General features: G+C 49.1%; 6 protein-coding genes across 6 annotated transcripts; 5 read left to right on the plus strand and 1 right to left on the minus strand.

Moving 5' to 3' along the window:
* Window positions 1–544: 544 nt before the first annotated feature.
* N7446_010259 (uncharacterized protein) lies at window positions 545–1,266 on the plus strand (the record flags this gene model as incomplete). The annotated part of the gene is made up of 2 exons (XM_058519002.1): window positions 545–1,126; window positions 1,225–1,266. The coding sequence occupies 2 exons, from the start codon at window positions 545–547 to the stop codon at window positions 1,264–1,266; spliced, it is 624 nt and encodes a 207-aa protein (XP_058369790.1).
* Window positions 1,267–1,670: 404 nt separating this feature from the next.
* Window positions 1,671–2,360, plus strand: N7446_010260 (AP-2 complex subunit sigma; the record flags this gene model as incomplete). Its single annotated transcript, XM_058519003.1, has 5 exons — window positions 1,671–1,705; window positions 1,761–1,800; window positions 1,857–1,886; window positions 1,960–2,190; window positions 2,259–2,360. The coding sequence occupies 5 exons, from the start codon at window positions 1,671–1,673 to the stop codon at window positions 2,358–2,360; spliced, it is 438 nt and encodes a 145-aa protein (XP_058369791.1).
* Window positions 2,361–4,367: 2,007 nt separating this feature from the next.
* Window positions 4,368–5,302, plus strand: N7446_010261 (sulfotransferase family protein; the record flags this gene model as incomplete). Its single annotated transcript, XM_058519004.1, has 2 exons — window positions 4,368–4,512; window positions 4,590–5,302. 2 exons carry the CDS (start codon window positions 4,368–4,370, stop codon window positions 5,300–5,302), a joined length of 858 nt encoding a protein of 285 aa, XP_058369792.1.
* A 2,200-nt stretch (window positions 5,303–7,502) lies between these two features.
* N7446_010262 (arylsulfotransferase family protein) lies at window positions 7,503–9,860 on the plus strand. Its single transcript, XM_058519005.1, has 3 exons — window positions 7,503–7,740; window positions 7,801–7,929; window positions 7,991–9,860. The coding sequence occupies exons 1-3, from the start codon at window positions 7,627–7,629 to the stop codon at window positions 9,758–9,760; spliced, it is 2,013 nt and encodes a 670-aa protein (XP_058369793.1). The 5' UTR covers window positions 7,503–7,626; the 3' UTR covers window positions 9,761–9,860.
* Window positions 9,861–11,074: 1,214 nt separating this feature from the next.
* N7446_010263 (putative MFS transporter) lies at window positions 11,075–13,238 on the plus strand. Its single transcript, XM_058519006.1, has 2 exons — window positions 11,075–11,950; window positions 12,000–13,238. Exons 1-2 carry the CDS (start codon window positions 11,149–11,151, stop codon window positions 13,148–13,150), a joined length of 1,953 nt encoding a protein of 650 aa, XP_058369794.1. The 5' UTR covers window positions 11,075–11,148; the 3' UTR covers window positions 13,151–13,238.
* A 417-nt stretch (window positions 13,239–13,655) lies between these two features.
* dph5 (diphthine synthase) lies at window positions 13,656–14,656 on the minus strand (the record flags this gene model as incomplete). Its single annotated transcript, XM_058519007.1, has 3 exons — window positions 13,656–14,253; window positions 14,308–14,432; window positions 14,522–14,656. 3 exons carry the CDS (start codon window positions 14,654–14,656, stop codon window positions 13,656–13,658), a joined length of 858 nt encoding a protein of 285 aa, XP_058369795.1.
* Window positions 14,657–14,707: the final 51 nt, after the last annotated feature.

A 14,707-nucleotide genomic window follows, 5' to 3' on the forward strand; every position in this document is an offset into this window, starting at 1 on the left:
ATATTCGTGATCTAGATTGAGTTTGTTTCTGCTCGCATGATAGATCACATTCATGAATTGACGGTTCAAATTTCTGCCTGTTGCTAACTTGTAAACTGGTCTGATCTCATATTACAGAGCACCTCGTCAAGTAAAGCAAAGATTGTAGCCATCAAACTACGTACAAACCTGCTAAGTTATACAAGTTATAGCAATAGTTATAGATTGGATCAATACTTTTCCGATTACCCCAAAGCAAGATCTACCCGAAATGAGGAACTTGCAGACTATATGCACCAATTCTCCACCTGATAAAAGTAACAGGCTGCATAGACGCTAATAATAAATCGTACAAGAGAGATAGATATCCCCTTGTACAAAGTGTCAAAACGCCAAACTGGAACGGGAAACCCCGACGAAGCCCAACGATCACCGCCCTCCACAATATGAACCGACACCTCAACTCTCTAAGTCGCGACTCTACCTAGGCACCTGCCACGCGCAAACCCTCCAAAAAAACCAGAAAACCAAAAAAAAGAAACCAACCAAAAAAGAGAAACCAGCAATGCCAGTATACATGCTCCACGGCTTCCGCTGGCCACGCGCAGGCTTCACCGGAATCCGCGTGTACATCGTCCTCCACAATCTGGAAGAAGCAGCCGCCGAATACATCCAACAACCCCTAACCACATCCCTAATCATGGACTCCTTCAACAAAACAAACCCAGACCTCCTACCCCGCCTACCAGAGCTGCAATTCATCGAGCAGTACGATCCAGCGGACGAGACGAGCGGGACGGTCAGTCAGGACTATGCATATGTCGGTGCGCGGGTGCTGACTATTCCCGACGGCGGAGATGGAGCTACGGCGCAGGGCGGGCAGAATATTGAGGATGTTGTTGAGCAGGGATCTGGCTTGACGGAAGATCAGACTGCTGCGCTGGAGGCGTTGAGGGATCGCCTTGCGCCTGGTGAGAAGATTGGGTGGTATTTGGTTTATAATGGGGATCCTGAGAGGTGGTTTCCTGAGTCTGAGTCTGAGGATGGGGATTATAGTGAGGATTATGAGGAGGATGGGGATGGGGCGAGGAGTGTTGATGGACGTGGGGAGAGTTCTACTGAGCCTCCTAGCCCGCAGAGCGTTACGGTATGTTCTTGGATCTTTGGATATTGCTTATACTGTCTATGTCATGTCATGTCTATGTCTGGACATTCGTGTTGGTCGGGTGCTAACGTTGTCTATAGGCTCGGTTGACGAGGTTCTTCAATCGGATGAGCTCGGGGTAATGGATGCGCTGCAGGAACTTGGTGGAACATTGCGACAGCATTTCTCATCATCCATCCCCATGTCTACCTTCCAAGGTTGTGCCTCTGGATTGGAGCTTTAACGAAGTCTACGCTTTACGTCTGATACTCTTGTCTTGTGAAATACTGCATTAGCCACTTATTATATTTGATATCTTTGAACCACTCAATCCAAGTAAACAACCCCCCTACCCAAATCTAACAGAGACCCGACTCATTCACCTCTCTATAAGATTGAATCTCCCGGGCGGTGAAGAGTGGCAATATGGGGTTTTGAGGGGAGCTTCGATAACGGGAGCAGCGGAGAAATCACCAAAGCTTGTCGCAACACTCCCCCGAGTGGTTTCACGAATGCAGACCAGGTAACATCCTGGCTTTACCTCACAATGGTCCTCTCATTTATCCTGGTTCAAAATCGCCAGTGAGTGGCTGCCCCACGGATGTCATTTCCAATTGAATTGCTGATGATGGTATAGGGGGAAAACGCGCCTGGCGAAGTGGTACGCCCCGTACAGTGTGAGTGATACCAGAACCCAACAAGAAAGAGAGGATTGTGCTAACATTTACTATAGGATGAGGAGAAAGTAAAGCTGAAAGGCGAGGTTCGTTCCGCATCACCCATCATCCGCACCGCAGTACCGCCGGCGTTCTAGCTAACCACCTACCACCGCCCAGGTTCATCGCCTTGTCGCCCCCCGAGATCAGAAATACCAGTCGAATTTCGTTGAGTTCCGGCGTAGTACAAAGGTCGTCTACCGCCGGTACGCTGGGTTGTTCTTCTGTGTCTGTGTCGATGCCAATGACAATGAACTTGCCTACCTGGAAGCTATTCATTTCTTCGTCGAAGTGCTAGATCAATTCTTCGGAAATGTCTGCGAGCTGGATCTGGTGTTCAATTTCTACAAGGTGCGTGTGAAGATGCGAGGGTCGAAGTGGAGTGTGCATGGAGCTGTGGTGCTGACTCCAGATGATAGGTCTACGCTATCCTGGACGAAGTCTTTCTCGCCGGCGAGATCGAAGAAACAAGCAAACAGGTCGTGCTTACGCGACTGGAGCATCTTGATAAATTGGAGTAGTGAAAGTGGACAGTGCCCGGCATCGACATTGAAATCGGCCTCGATGCCTTATCAACACTGCAGGCTGCATCGGTTGACACAGCAGTCATTTGCATGGAGTTTCAGGGGTATTGTGGCTTTCACTGGACAACGTTATTACTCATGTTCATGTTCATATTCATATTCATATTCATTTTCAAGGGGGTCAATTCAGGGGATATCAAAGATCAAATATCAAGCCGTTCATTCCACCACTTTGGCCCCAATGTCGAAATCACGGACCAATCTATAGTCGTGCCAAGCTTTTCCACTCGTATTCTCTCTCTCTATAGCCCGGGATATGTACCGTGTTGGCCCCCGTCGCAGACACAACACCAACTGCCGACAAACACTGCCGTTGCATGGCGGGGACAGGATTCCACGCACGATGGACCAAGGAGCCTTTAAGCTTAGATTAGATGCAACGTTAATCGCACAGCGGAGTTCGTGTCGTCTGAGGGTCTTCCTAATCGGTTAAGGTTGAGTGAGGTGATCGTTGTCATCGATTGCGAAGATGGTGGTGTGCTACTATGAGGTCTTGGCGCTGGACATTTAAGCTGTGTCTGCCCACTGCTGACCCTGAAGGGTCTACCTTATTTACTTCTTGGCCATTCTTTCTATTTCTCATTACTATTCTGACTACTGTCTAGTGTGATCAATCTAGTGTGATCAACTTGGTCTCCATATGGAAACTATACTCCTGCGTCAACCAATACATTGATACTTGATACATGTACATGTATCATGACTGATCTTGTTACTGACTGTTACTTCGGACCAGCACCATCCGCCATAGTCTAAGCACAACACAGCCTACCAATATCAGCTCACCTCAAACCTTCAACTCTTCAGAACCTGTTCAGAGTAACGACCCTGGCATTGATCGTCCGACCCACGAGCACACATCCCGAATGGAAAAATCTCTCACACGGGACGATCACCTCAGCTCACCGCACCATACATGTACAATGTAACGCCGAACCAGCGAGAACACCGGGCACAGGACACTGGAAAAAGAGATCAAATCCCATACACCGGCCAATGCCAACGCCAACTTCCTTGTCCGCCAATACCCTTAAACCATGGTTCCGCCCCTCGAGACGACACGTTTGACACATCCGTGCAAGTATTTTCCGAGATAGGTGGTGCGCGGCCGATCCAGGAGGTGCGGGCTCCATCTTGACCGCTGCACTGGTCTCATTTACCTTTTTTCAGTGTTGATCCGTTGTATGTTGGGTGCGGCGTGGCGTTGTGGGTACGGACCTGTAATTGTTACGGGCGAGTCTCGACCATGTGTCGACGCTACTTGCCGAGAACCAAGCCCAATGTCCAAGCCCGAGCCCCTGAGCAATCTGGTTATGGTGGGGCCCGGCAGATGTCTGCTGTCTTACTGTATACATCGACGGAGTACATGCATTTATTTATATGTACCTATGCATATATTGGACACAGCGTGGACATTCTAGATGAATGTGATGCGACACATTGCACTGTTTCAATATACAACATGTATGCAATCAAAGTGGCACAGTTCCACTGTGTACGCGTTGCCATTTAGCCTGCGCCAATGAGGGTTGGCTCATGCACGGATCGTCAAGGCAGTTCCGGCGTCCAACGGCAGAACTCATTCGTATACGTGGATCGAAGGCTTGGCAGGGCGGTATTCTTCATTACGCGCTGATACATCTCCACATTCCCCTGACAATCCTGGACGTCCCTGTGCGTCAGCCTGTGACGTCGCTGTTTACAATACGACAACGTGCATTACGTGGGGAGGAACAGCCACTTTTGACAGAACATCGCATGCTTAATTGGGGTTTGGTTTTTTTTTTTTTTTTTTTTTAATTACTTTAATGATTTTCCCCCTTATCTATCTTTCTTAAAGACCCCCTTCCTTCTAGACTTTTCCAGTCTGTCCTTTCTTTATCTTTCTTGCTCTTGCTTTCTTCTATACATCTATACTGCAATTGAGCTATACAGCTATACATCATGTCTCTCGCGCTATCCGATAATTTGCCTCCTCAGCCCATGACTGATATCTTTACCAATGACACAAACATTGATCGCCGGAAGTGCCACCGTACAGTGCCTATGAAGGTGCTTGCTCTGGGTGTTGGCCGAACTGGAACAGCCTGTGAGTATTGCGGATCCGGAATTGGATCAGTAGCCGGGTATACAAAAGCAGCAACAGAAACTAACTCGGATCGACAGCTCTGCGCAAAGCTTTCGAACGTCTGGGCTATGGCAAGTGCTACCACATGATGTGCGCCAGTGTTGAGAACCCGCCGGATTGTCTTATGTGGCACGATGCCCTGAACGCAAAGTACAAGGGAGAGGGCGAGTTCGGCCGTAAGGAATGGGACCAGCTGCTGGGTGACTGCCAGGCCGTCTGTGACTGGCCCGCCTGTGCCTTTGCAAAGGAGCTCATTGAGGCATACCCTAACGCCAAGGTCATCCTGACCACCCGCGACGTCGACCCATGGCACGCATCTGTCATGAAGACCGTCTACTGGCGCGTCTCAGACCCAGAGCACAAGTTTGTCTCAAACTTCAGCTGGGCCGCTGGAATGTACTACCCAATGCTGAACAAGTTCTTTGAGACTTTCTTCCGCGGCGACTTCCCCGGAAAGGGCAAGCAAGTCTACGAAGACCACGTCGCCGAAGTGCGCAGCCTGGTTCCCCCTGAGCGTCTGCTCGAGTACAACATCAACGACGGCTGGGCCCCGCTTTGCGAGTTCCTCGAAGAGGAAATTCCTGATACGCCTTTCCCCCGCGGTAACGACATGGCCGATTTCTACAAGCGCTGCAGTACCCGTAACCGTCACCAGATGATGAACGCTGCACTGCAGGCTGTTACTATTGGTGGTTCGTTGCTTGCTGCTGGGTTTGCTGCTACGGTTGCTTTCAAGCGCTTTTCTCGTTAATGCTCTGCATGATCTGAACATTTACTTGTCTTTTTCTATATTCGCTGGCTGCTAGTGTGCGCGGGCGTCGCTGCTTGTCAGGTCCGTGGTTCGTCTTTCGGACAGATCACTATATCTATCAACGTCTCTAATACCCATATCTCGGGCATCCTATCCAAATCACTTGGAGGAAGATCACGGGGAGCCAATTTGTTAATATTTCAGTACATATTATTTTATTTCGCATTTCTTTTATCTCCTACTTTCATGTCTCCACCATCCATGTTCAGTGTTCAGGGGCTCCATTCCTCTCTATGCTTCGCATTATGGGACAAGCCACACAAATCGAGGGATGATTGTTACATTGCAGACATGCAAGGGGCGAAGAGGGGACCCCTCACCGCTGAACTTGCTTGGATGTGTGGCAAGGATTGGTTTCTCGTTACCAAGGCAAGGCGCACCTGGAGTGATATTGGTAAATTAAAAGAAAAAACTTAGTCGCCCAACACAAATAGCGTTTATTGATTCATCTTACAAGTTTGTTTACAAGTTCGTGCACATGTAGATCCTGGAATAGAAAGCATACACGATCCAATAATCAAGTGAACAGCCAAACCTACTATACAGTACTGTAAGTAAGTAAATCGGAGTAAAGAATAACCTTCACTATTCCCGACCCGCAACGGAACTTGATACGCAGGCTCGTACTCGTACGGTATGTAGAATTGGCTCCTTTGATTGGAGGGAGGTTCTAGATTTCTTGGCTGGTTAATATCTTGGCGGAGTGGATTTTGTTTTATTACCATACAATGCTCCATGATACAGTGGTATTACTTAAATACAGACGGTACATTACGGACATCATGGATATAGATTGAGGTTACATATACCAGTTGATATTGATTCATGAAATATAATATTAAATAGTAAAAAAAACCCACTTTGTAACATTTCGAGTTACATGTATTCAAGTTAGTTTTAAATTTAGACCTACTGGAAATTCCGACTCGCGCATAGTTCCCTGTGATCATCGGAGACGGCAGCTATCAGTCTGGGCTGGTGTTGTGCGTGCTGGAATATGCACGGTGTCCTTTTTCTCCGGTACATGTGCATGTGCATATCATAATAACTTGGAAATTGCTTCCATCAGACCAACCAAGAAAAGTATTGGGGTGGTTGATTGGCGATGTCCAATCGAGTGCACATGTGTTATCCCCGCGGCCATACCTGGTGTGGAGGGGCGGTGTTGGATCTTATCTGTTATCTTCACTTGAATCGTTGTATCATCATGTATGGGTATGGACATGGACTGGATCGTGGTTGTACATGTACTCTAATGCGAGTAAACTTACTTGCCTTGAAAGTTATCCTTGCTGAGTGTTGCTCAACAACAAACACTACCTAGATGTGTCTACGTAGTCTAGGTACGTCATGATACAAGTGCATCTACCGTAATCATTGATACCAACTCACATCAAAATATCAAAGCTAATAGCCGACATCTCAACTAAGCACTAAGATAAACTGCGTACACTCTGACGAAGCACACATGCACCTAAACAAAGCGAAAGACACCAGATCTGTGGCATACGTAAGAGATGATGCTTCTTCTCAGCCACATGCACGTGGCCAGGCTCTATCCGGCCCATTACACCTCCATCTAGGGTGCCACTAGCCGAAAAAGAAACTTCGCTATCCTACGGAGAAAACCAGCTCTGGCTTTTAGCTGGTGGGGGTATCGTTCGTCGGGCCCGGGGTTTTGGGCTATCTTTGGGAACCGTTTAAGGTGTTTGAGGCTGTCTATGGATCCCTTTTTTTACGGGGTTGTTCGTACGTACACCTCGGACTTAGGGTGTTCGGGGCTGGGTTAGCGTGTTGGACTAGTTGGGCATGACGTGGCCTGTGATTCGGGAAATGGTTACCTGTATTTTGTATTTTAGTAATACGTGTATGTGGTTAAGGGGAATCAAGTTTTGAGGATGATAGGGAGTCGATCGACAGATATCTAGGAAGGTGACCAGTTGACATTATATAACAACATCTTACAGAGTATAACAGTCTACTATTTACGCCCCGCAAGTTAGTTGGACTGGGCATCTTGGCGTTGCATCGTGTTGGCTGGTGTGTCTGTGACTAAGCACCTTCCTTCGGCTTTAAACAGCTATCGACCAATCAGCCGGAGTTCTTACTGTCCACACTCTGCCAGTGTTGACAGGTGGAGCGGGATTCGTACACTTTTTGAATTCGGCTTTCATGTTTTATGAACTCTCCCTTCTCCCTTGCATGAACATTCTTGTCACTTTTGGTCTTGCTTTTGCCTCTAATTTGCTGGGGGATGAGGACTCATGGTCGCGTCTATCATGTCCTCTCTGAGGACTACCCCCTCGCTGTTCCTGCTTCTTCTACTGTGGTTATGCGCTGACCGCGTGGTTGGGGAAGAAACCGCCTTTTATAAATCTGTGAGCTTGCAAAACCCCCTGACTGCCACATTCGGGCCCTTTTCTAATTATCGTACGCAGAGACCCGATATTTATCCTCCCGTATTCAAGGTGGAAAAGTCCGACCCGAATAAATTGAGCCCGGGCTATATCTTCATCACGCCATATGAACTGTCAAACCCTGGCCCTTATATTTTCGACAACACAGGGGTAGGTCCTGAATTGCGGGGACAGGATGCAGATCACGGAGAAGCTGACTCAGGCGACATAGGAGTTGGTATGGAGTGGCTGGGGTACTTCAGGACCCGGTAATGCGCACGGCATGCACGTGTGCAAATACAATGGTGCCGATCACCTATGTTTCTTCCAGGGAAATCAACAGAAAGGATATTGCCGTGGTCATGGCATCATCATGAACAAGCAGTACCGGGTGGTGCGATCTGTGCAGCCCGGTGGAGGAATGGCTTCCAGTGACATGCACGAATTCCGTCCGATCAACGGTGGCAAGACTGCTTTGATGACTATCTACCAACAACGCCAGTTTGATATGACCCCGTGGAACGTCAAGACCGGCGTCGGATGGTTGATGGAGAGTGTGTTCCAGGAAGTGGATGTCGAGACGAACAAGGTCTTGTTTGAGTGGCGCTCGCTTGATCATGTTGATCCTTCTATGAGTTATACCTGGCCTGCGCATACGGATACCTCTGGGACTGGATTGAATGTACACGAGCCGTGGGATTACTTCCATATCAATTCTATCGACAAGAACGCCGATGGTGACTATCTGATTTCGTCGCGGCATACATGTGCCATTTACAAGGTTTCTGGAAAAGACGGTTCGGTTCTTTGGAGATTACATGGCGCGCAGCCGACGTTCAAGAATATCAACTTTAGCTTCTCGCAGCAACATGATGCGCGGTGGTTATTCGAAAACGCAACACACTCCGTTGTCTCGCTTTATAACAACGGCTACAATGGCTTCAACAGGACTCATACTTATTCAGCTGGTATGATTATTTTGATCGACCATGTGGAGAACACGGCGCTCCAGCTTCGTGATTATGCGCCTATTCACCATGACCTGGTTAGCTCGAGCCAGGGAAACCTACAGATGCTACCGAACAGAAATGTGTTCATCGGATGGGGCAACAATCCATTTGTATCTGAGCACGACGAGGCAGGCAATCTGCTGTTCTGGGGTGCGTTTGCCAAAGACACCGTCATGAACTACCGCGCCATGAAGTTTGAATGGGATGGGATGCCAACCGACTCACCAGCTCTATGGACCTATTCCCGCACCGCCGAGCCAATCTCTCCAACAAGCTTCTACGTCAGCTGGAACGGGGCGACCCTTGTGAAAACGTGGCGATTCTACGGCGCCATGAACCTGACCGGGCCGTGGACCTTGCTGGACGAGGTCGCCAAAACCGGCTTCGAGACAGAATACACAAACGCCAGCTTCTACCTCTGGTCCAAGGTCGAGGGCATAGACAAGGAGGGGAAAGTCCTCGGCAAGTCCGAAACAAAGTACACCTTCGTGCCCTCATCCGAACTGCGAGAATTCTGCGCAGACTCTACCTGTCTCGATGCCCCAGGCTACGGATTCCCAGGCGAAGAAGCTGCCCAGCCTTTCATCCCGCCCGTTGGCGTCAATACCGTCCCCTGGATCGACCCGGACAACCCAGGTTCCAATATCTGGACATACCCCTCAGACTACCCACACACATCAGGCACAATGACCTACTCGAATGGGTGGAACATTGGCCGATTACTCGCCTGGGGCGGTGTCTGTCTCGTGGCGATCCCCTTCTTTACTGGTATCCACTTTGCATATCGCTATTATAGCAAGCATCAGCCCGACCACCTGCGGGACCAGGAGTCCTCTGCGCCTCTCAATAGTATGGCAGAGCGGAAAGAACACCGCGTTCGGGCCACCGATCTTCCCTGGTGGAATTGGCGCAGGTGGACCAGGGAGGATGAACCTTCACACTATTTCCCGCTCCAAGAGGGGTGTTCGCATGGGAGAGAGAGGGCGGATTGATCCCGCTGTTTTACACTCTTTTCTTTCTTTTCATTTATCGTTATCTCGATTGCATCTATACCTGGGTCTCGGTTGGGTTTAGCTAAAACATGTACATACATATATCCAAGACAACAAATGTCTCTCCATCTTTTTCGGCACGTTGTAGATCTAAGCATGTAAATCGTTCCACATGGAAGATATACTTACTGATGGAGCCCACGCGGCGCCACGCAAAAACACCCATCCCGTCCACGGGTGTATCCCGTAACTTGAATTCGTAAATACCTAATACACATACCCGAAAATAACAATACATAAAGCCGACACCGACCCTTACGCAGTGTGTATACGTACCCCGGAGGCGGAGTGCAGATATTTCTATCTATTTTCGTATTGGTTACTTGATGGGGTAGGAATCTCATTAGATCTATGAATTAATACACACATTTACCAGTGAACATTGTAATCAGTATTAATACAGAGTGTAAGTAGAGTACATGTATCATCTACATTATCTTTCCCGATTAATCTGTCGATCATACATCAAAACGGAAGCTGGGATTGTTTGATCCCCTGCGGCAAGATTCATGTACAGTACCGTACGCTAGGCATATGCATAACTCGTCCCTTGGCGAGCCTTGTAGGGTTGTGTATATGGGAAGGAATGCCTAGGCGCTAATGTATGAAGTATTCATATACAGTAATGCGGGTATACTGTGTACGGTGGCTGTTGACGTGGACTTGGGGCTGAAACGCTAACTCCCTTAGCGCCGACTAATTGCCGGATGCTCTAGAACGTCTGGGTATGTTTGTGTGTATTGTTTTGTATGTGTTTCAAATTCAAGCTTATTTGTTACAGAGTTACCCTGTTGCTTCGGATAGATTGTTATATTCGTTTGATACATGTACGTGCCTGTAAATTAGGGGATGGAGTATGGCTACAGCAACTGGCGAAGAAGCTGTCACAGAGCGCCAAGACTTCCGTCGTCAGAACGGGTGAGGACTGACGAGTCACTGGTCAGGGGGGAACGGTGGGCTCGGGTGTTGTGGAGCGTCGTCGCAAGCCGGTTCAACTGTATTGTGGCAAGTGATTTATCGTAAGGATGTCTGTACGGTATAATGAAAGAGATTGATATATTATACTATTTACAGTCAAAGAATAAAGAAAGAATATAGTATTTATGTTTGTTTTTTATGTACTTCGTATAGGTATAGTGGGCATAAATGTGAATGATACAATGTGGGCCTTAATTGGATGGACGTCATCCCCCTAAAGAGTAGAGTAAAATTACAGATCAGCCGGGAGTTAACTAGACTAATGTCCCTTCTACTGTACTCCTCTCCTCCCTAAAATTACGAAACCGAAGGGGTCAAAGGTTTACTCCGGCTTACATACACATTCCTTCATGGCCAGGAACCATAAGACGAATGCCCGCCACGCGCGTACGACTTCCTGGTCGAGTGGCTTCCATCTAACCCAGGACGCCGGCGAATCCTCCGAGAACCCGCAACGCCGCCGCCGCGAGTCCAACCTCTCCCTCGCCAGCGTTGAAGAAGGCTCCTCCTCCCCCGACTCCGATTCCACCGATGATACAATGCTAAGGAACACCTCGATGGATATGGGTGGTGAACACAAAAGCCAGCATGTACGCAGTCGCTCCATCAGCCAGGGCACCGTGTTGGCTCTGCAGGAGTCGGAAATCCCTGCTGTTCCTGTCAAGCCCGCGCCTGTAACGTGGATGTCGCTGCCGCGGAAGGGTCAATTGGCGCTGCTGGGACTCTGTCGGGTCTTTGATTTCTTGCAGGTGGCCTCGTTGCAGGCGTACATGTTTTACCAGCTTAAGTCTTTCGATGAGAATCTCTCCGACTCCGATGTTGCGACTCAGGCTGGCATTCTTCAGGGTGCGTTTACCGCGGCCCAGTTTGCGACGGCTATTCCTTGGGGCCGTGTTGCCGATGCGGAGTGGGGTGGTCGGAAGTTTGTACTGCTTGTTGGTCTGGTTGGGACTGCTGTGTCGTGTTTGGGTGTTGCCTATTCGACGTCGTTCGCGCAGGCTGTGTTCTGGCGCTCGTTTGGTGGTGCTATCAACGGTACTGTCGGTATCATTCGGACTATGATTGCGGAGAATGTCAAGGAGAAGAAGTATCACTCGCGGGCTTTCTTGATCCTGCCTATTGGTTTTAATGTGGCCTCGTTGTTTGGCCCTGGTGAGTTTCTTGATCAATACGAGTTACGAGGTGGTGCTAACTGGTGCAGTCATGGGTGGCATGTTGGCCGACCCCGTCAAAAGCTATCCCCGTCTCTTTGGTCCCAATTCGTCTTTTGGGGGTGAGAATGGAGTGCAATGGCTCGAGAAGTACCCCTACGCACTTCCTATGTTCGCCAACTTCTGTTTCCTCTCTTGCACTGCTGCCTTGGTGGCGTATGGACTGGAAGAGACCCTTTTATCCTGCAAGGGTAAGCCCGGTCTGGGCTCATTCGCCATGAAGCTCTTTGCGCGCAGTGTAAAGACGGTTGTTCCATCTTCCTCGACCTTGTACACTAGGCTTCCTTTCCGCGACTATGACGAGGACGGGCCTCTGTTGGGCCGTGGCTTGGAGCGTGCGGAAAGCTACGAGCTCGAAGAAAAGGCACACAAGCCTGTCCGCCTCCAACGTGTCTTGCCCTTCCGCCGAATCTGGACTAAGAATGTCTTGTGCACGCTTGGAGCACAGGCTTTCTTCGACTTCCAAATGGGTGCCTTCAACAACCTCTGGCTCCTGTTCCTGTCTACTCCTCGCTACGATGCCAATGACCCTGCCAGCCCTGCCCAGAGCCTGCCTTTCATCTTCACCGGTGGACTAGGTATGCTGCCGCAGAGTGTCGGCTTTGCGACCGCCATTCTGGGTGTGATTGGCATGTTCCTCCAGTTCACCATCTACCCCTCCATCAACGGCCGCTTGGGCACAGCCAAGAGCTATCAATACTTCCTATCCCTTTTCCCGGTTGCATACTTCATTGCGCCGTATATCTCTCTGGCTCCCTCCTCAATCCCTCCACCTGGTCAAGCCAACGGCCCCTGGGTTTGGTTCTGGATTATCATCGTCCTCTTCTTCCAGGTCACCGCCCGAACATTCACCCTCCCAACCTCCATCATCCTTCTGAACAACTGCTCGCCACATCCATCGGTCCTCGGCACAATCCACGGCATTGGCCAGTCCGTGTCCTCCGCCTTCCGAACCATTGGACCTATTTTCTCAGGTGCCTGGTACGGTTATGGTCTGGATATTGGCATGGTCGGCTTTGCTTGGTGGTTGATTGCCTTGGTATCCATTTTTGGCTGTGTGGCTGCCATCTTCGTTTACGAAGGCTCTGGGCATGAGATTCTTCTCCCTGGTGAGGAAGATGAAGTCGAGCATGCCCATTAGTGATGTGATACGATCAGCGTGTCTTTTGTTCTAGAGTTGGATTGTACATTGCTTCAACATTTGCATATTATCGGTGTCGTTGGCTGGGTTTCTGTTAATTTTTTTTTCTTTCTTTCTCGGTGTTCTACTGGTGCAGGTCACTCTCATCTACTTCAAATCTTCAACGACCTCTTACTTCTATACCTGCACCGGTGGACATTGATTTCTTTTGCATTGCATTGCTTTGCTGCATTGCTTTGCTGCATTCTGTCATTTTCCCGTCTTTTGGATACCATTTTCTTGCATTTCTTACTTTGTCTGCTGTCACCACGGTGCCAGCTTTGTGTTTAACTGTGACATTAGAATAGAAAGCTGCTAGACCATCTGCCTGGTCAGTCCACCTGATCTAGATCTAATCAACCGTGAACGACATACCATATACCATATACTATTTCCATACTTCATGCATCGTAGGTAAACTTGATTCATAGCTAAAACTCTACCATATTCTCAAGCAAACTCAACCTCACAAACTAGCCCCATACCCCTTAATATAACTAGTATCAAAAGTCTCCTTATCAACCGCATACTCCCGAATATAATCCCTCTCAAGATCATGCGTCCTCCGTCCCAGAAGAACGAGACTATGCAACGGCGCCCCCATCTCAACACCTGCCAACTCCTTCAGCGTACCCGAAACAAGCTGCTGATTAGCAGCACCAACCCGCGCAGCCCCAACAGCAAGACTATCAGGCCCATAAACACCCTCCTTCCTCTCCTCCTCCGTCTCAAGCATTTGTGCTGCACACTGCGCAACAGTCATATAGCGTGGCGGCTCGAAGATCCGTCGTCCGCGAGCCATATTCTCAAGGGATTGCTCTTTCACTTTGATGTCTAGTAGCACGAGCGTGTGTAGGCCCATCTGCACGTTCTCGCGGACGCGGTCGTAGTATGAACTTGGTTTCCAGTTCTCTGTGAAGAATACCATGCTTACTGTTTGGCCGAAGTTGTACAGTTGGAGGCCTGTGCAGCCGATTCCGGACATGATTGAGGCGTTGGGGACGACTTTTGTTTCGATGTTTAGTTCGCGAGCGCGGAGGACGAGATCTGTGTGCGTTGTTGCGCTGTAGGATTGGGTTAGTTGGGCGTTTGTATCTGGGGTATTGGGGATGTCTTACCCGAATGGATCGCCGACCACCAGGAACACGATGTCTGCTTTGTCGGCGCCGGCGAGGATGTCGTCGCTGCCGGTTTCCACGAGTTCTCTGTCGGCTTCAATGACAGGACGGCCGTAGAAGGCTTCCTATTGGGTTCATACTGATCAGTAACTATGTTCAATGTAGTCATGTCTCAATACAGTGAATATAGGGACTAGAATAAGAAACAACTCACTAGCTTGGACTTGTCAACAAGCAGGATACTCGTGTATGCCTCCAGATAGACTCGCTCGGCCCGCTTCACGATCTCCAGCCCGCGGACAGTGATATCGGTCTCATCGGCGAGACCTAGACCAACGAGGTGCAACATGTTGGCTGTGTGATAGACAATTGAGCAATTTGATGAAGTAAAAGCTCAATT

The sequence above is a fragment of the Penicillium canescens genome, assembly GCF_028828765.1.
Source record: "Penicillium canescens strain IBT 15451 chromosome Unknown utg000006l_segment0_segment0, whole genome shotgun sequence".
In the NCBI taxonomy this organism is placed as follows: domain Eukaryota; kingdom Fungi; phylum Ascomycota; class Eurotiomycetes; order Eurotiales; family Aspergillaceae; genus Penicillium; species Penicillium canescens.

Coding starts and splice junctions, on each gene's coding strand:
- N7446_010262 (XM_058519005.1), top strand. CDS start 7,627: ATGGTCGCGTCTATCATGTCCTCTCTGAGGACTACCCCCTCGCTGTTC. Junction 7,741..7,800: donor AAACCGCCTTTTATAAATCT/GTGAGCTTGCAA, acceptor TATCGTACGCAG/AGACCCGATATTTATCCTCC. Junction 7,930..7,990: donor ATATTTTCGACAACACAGGG/GTAGGTCCTGAA, acceptor CAGGCGACATAG/GAGTTGGTATGGAGTGGCTG.
- N7446_010263 (XM_058519006.1), top strand. CDS start 11,149: ATGGCCAGGAACCATAAGACGAATGCCCGCCACGCGCGTACGACTTCC. Junction 11,951..11,999: donor GGCCTCGTTGTTTGGCCCTG/GTGAGTTTCTTG, acceptor TAACTGGTGCAG/TCATGGGTGGCATGTTGGCC.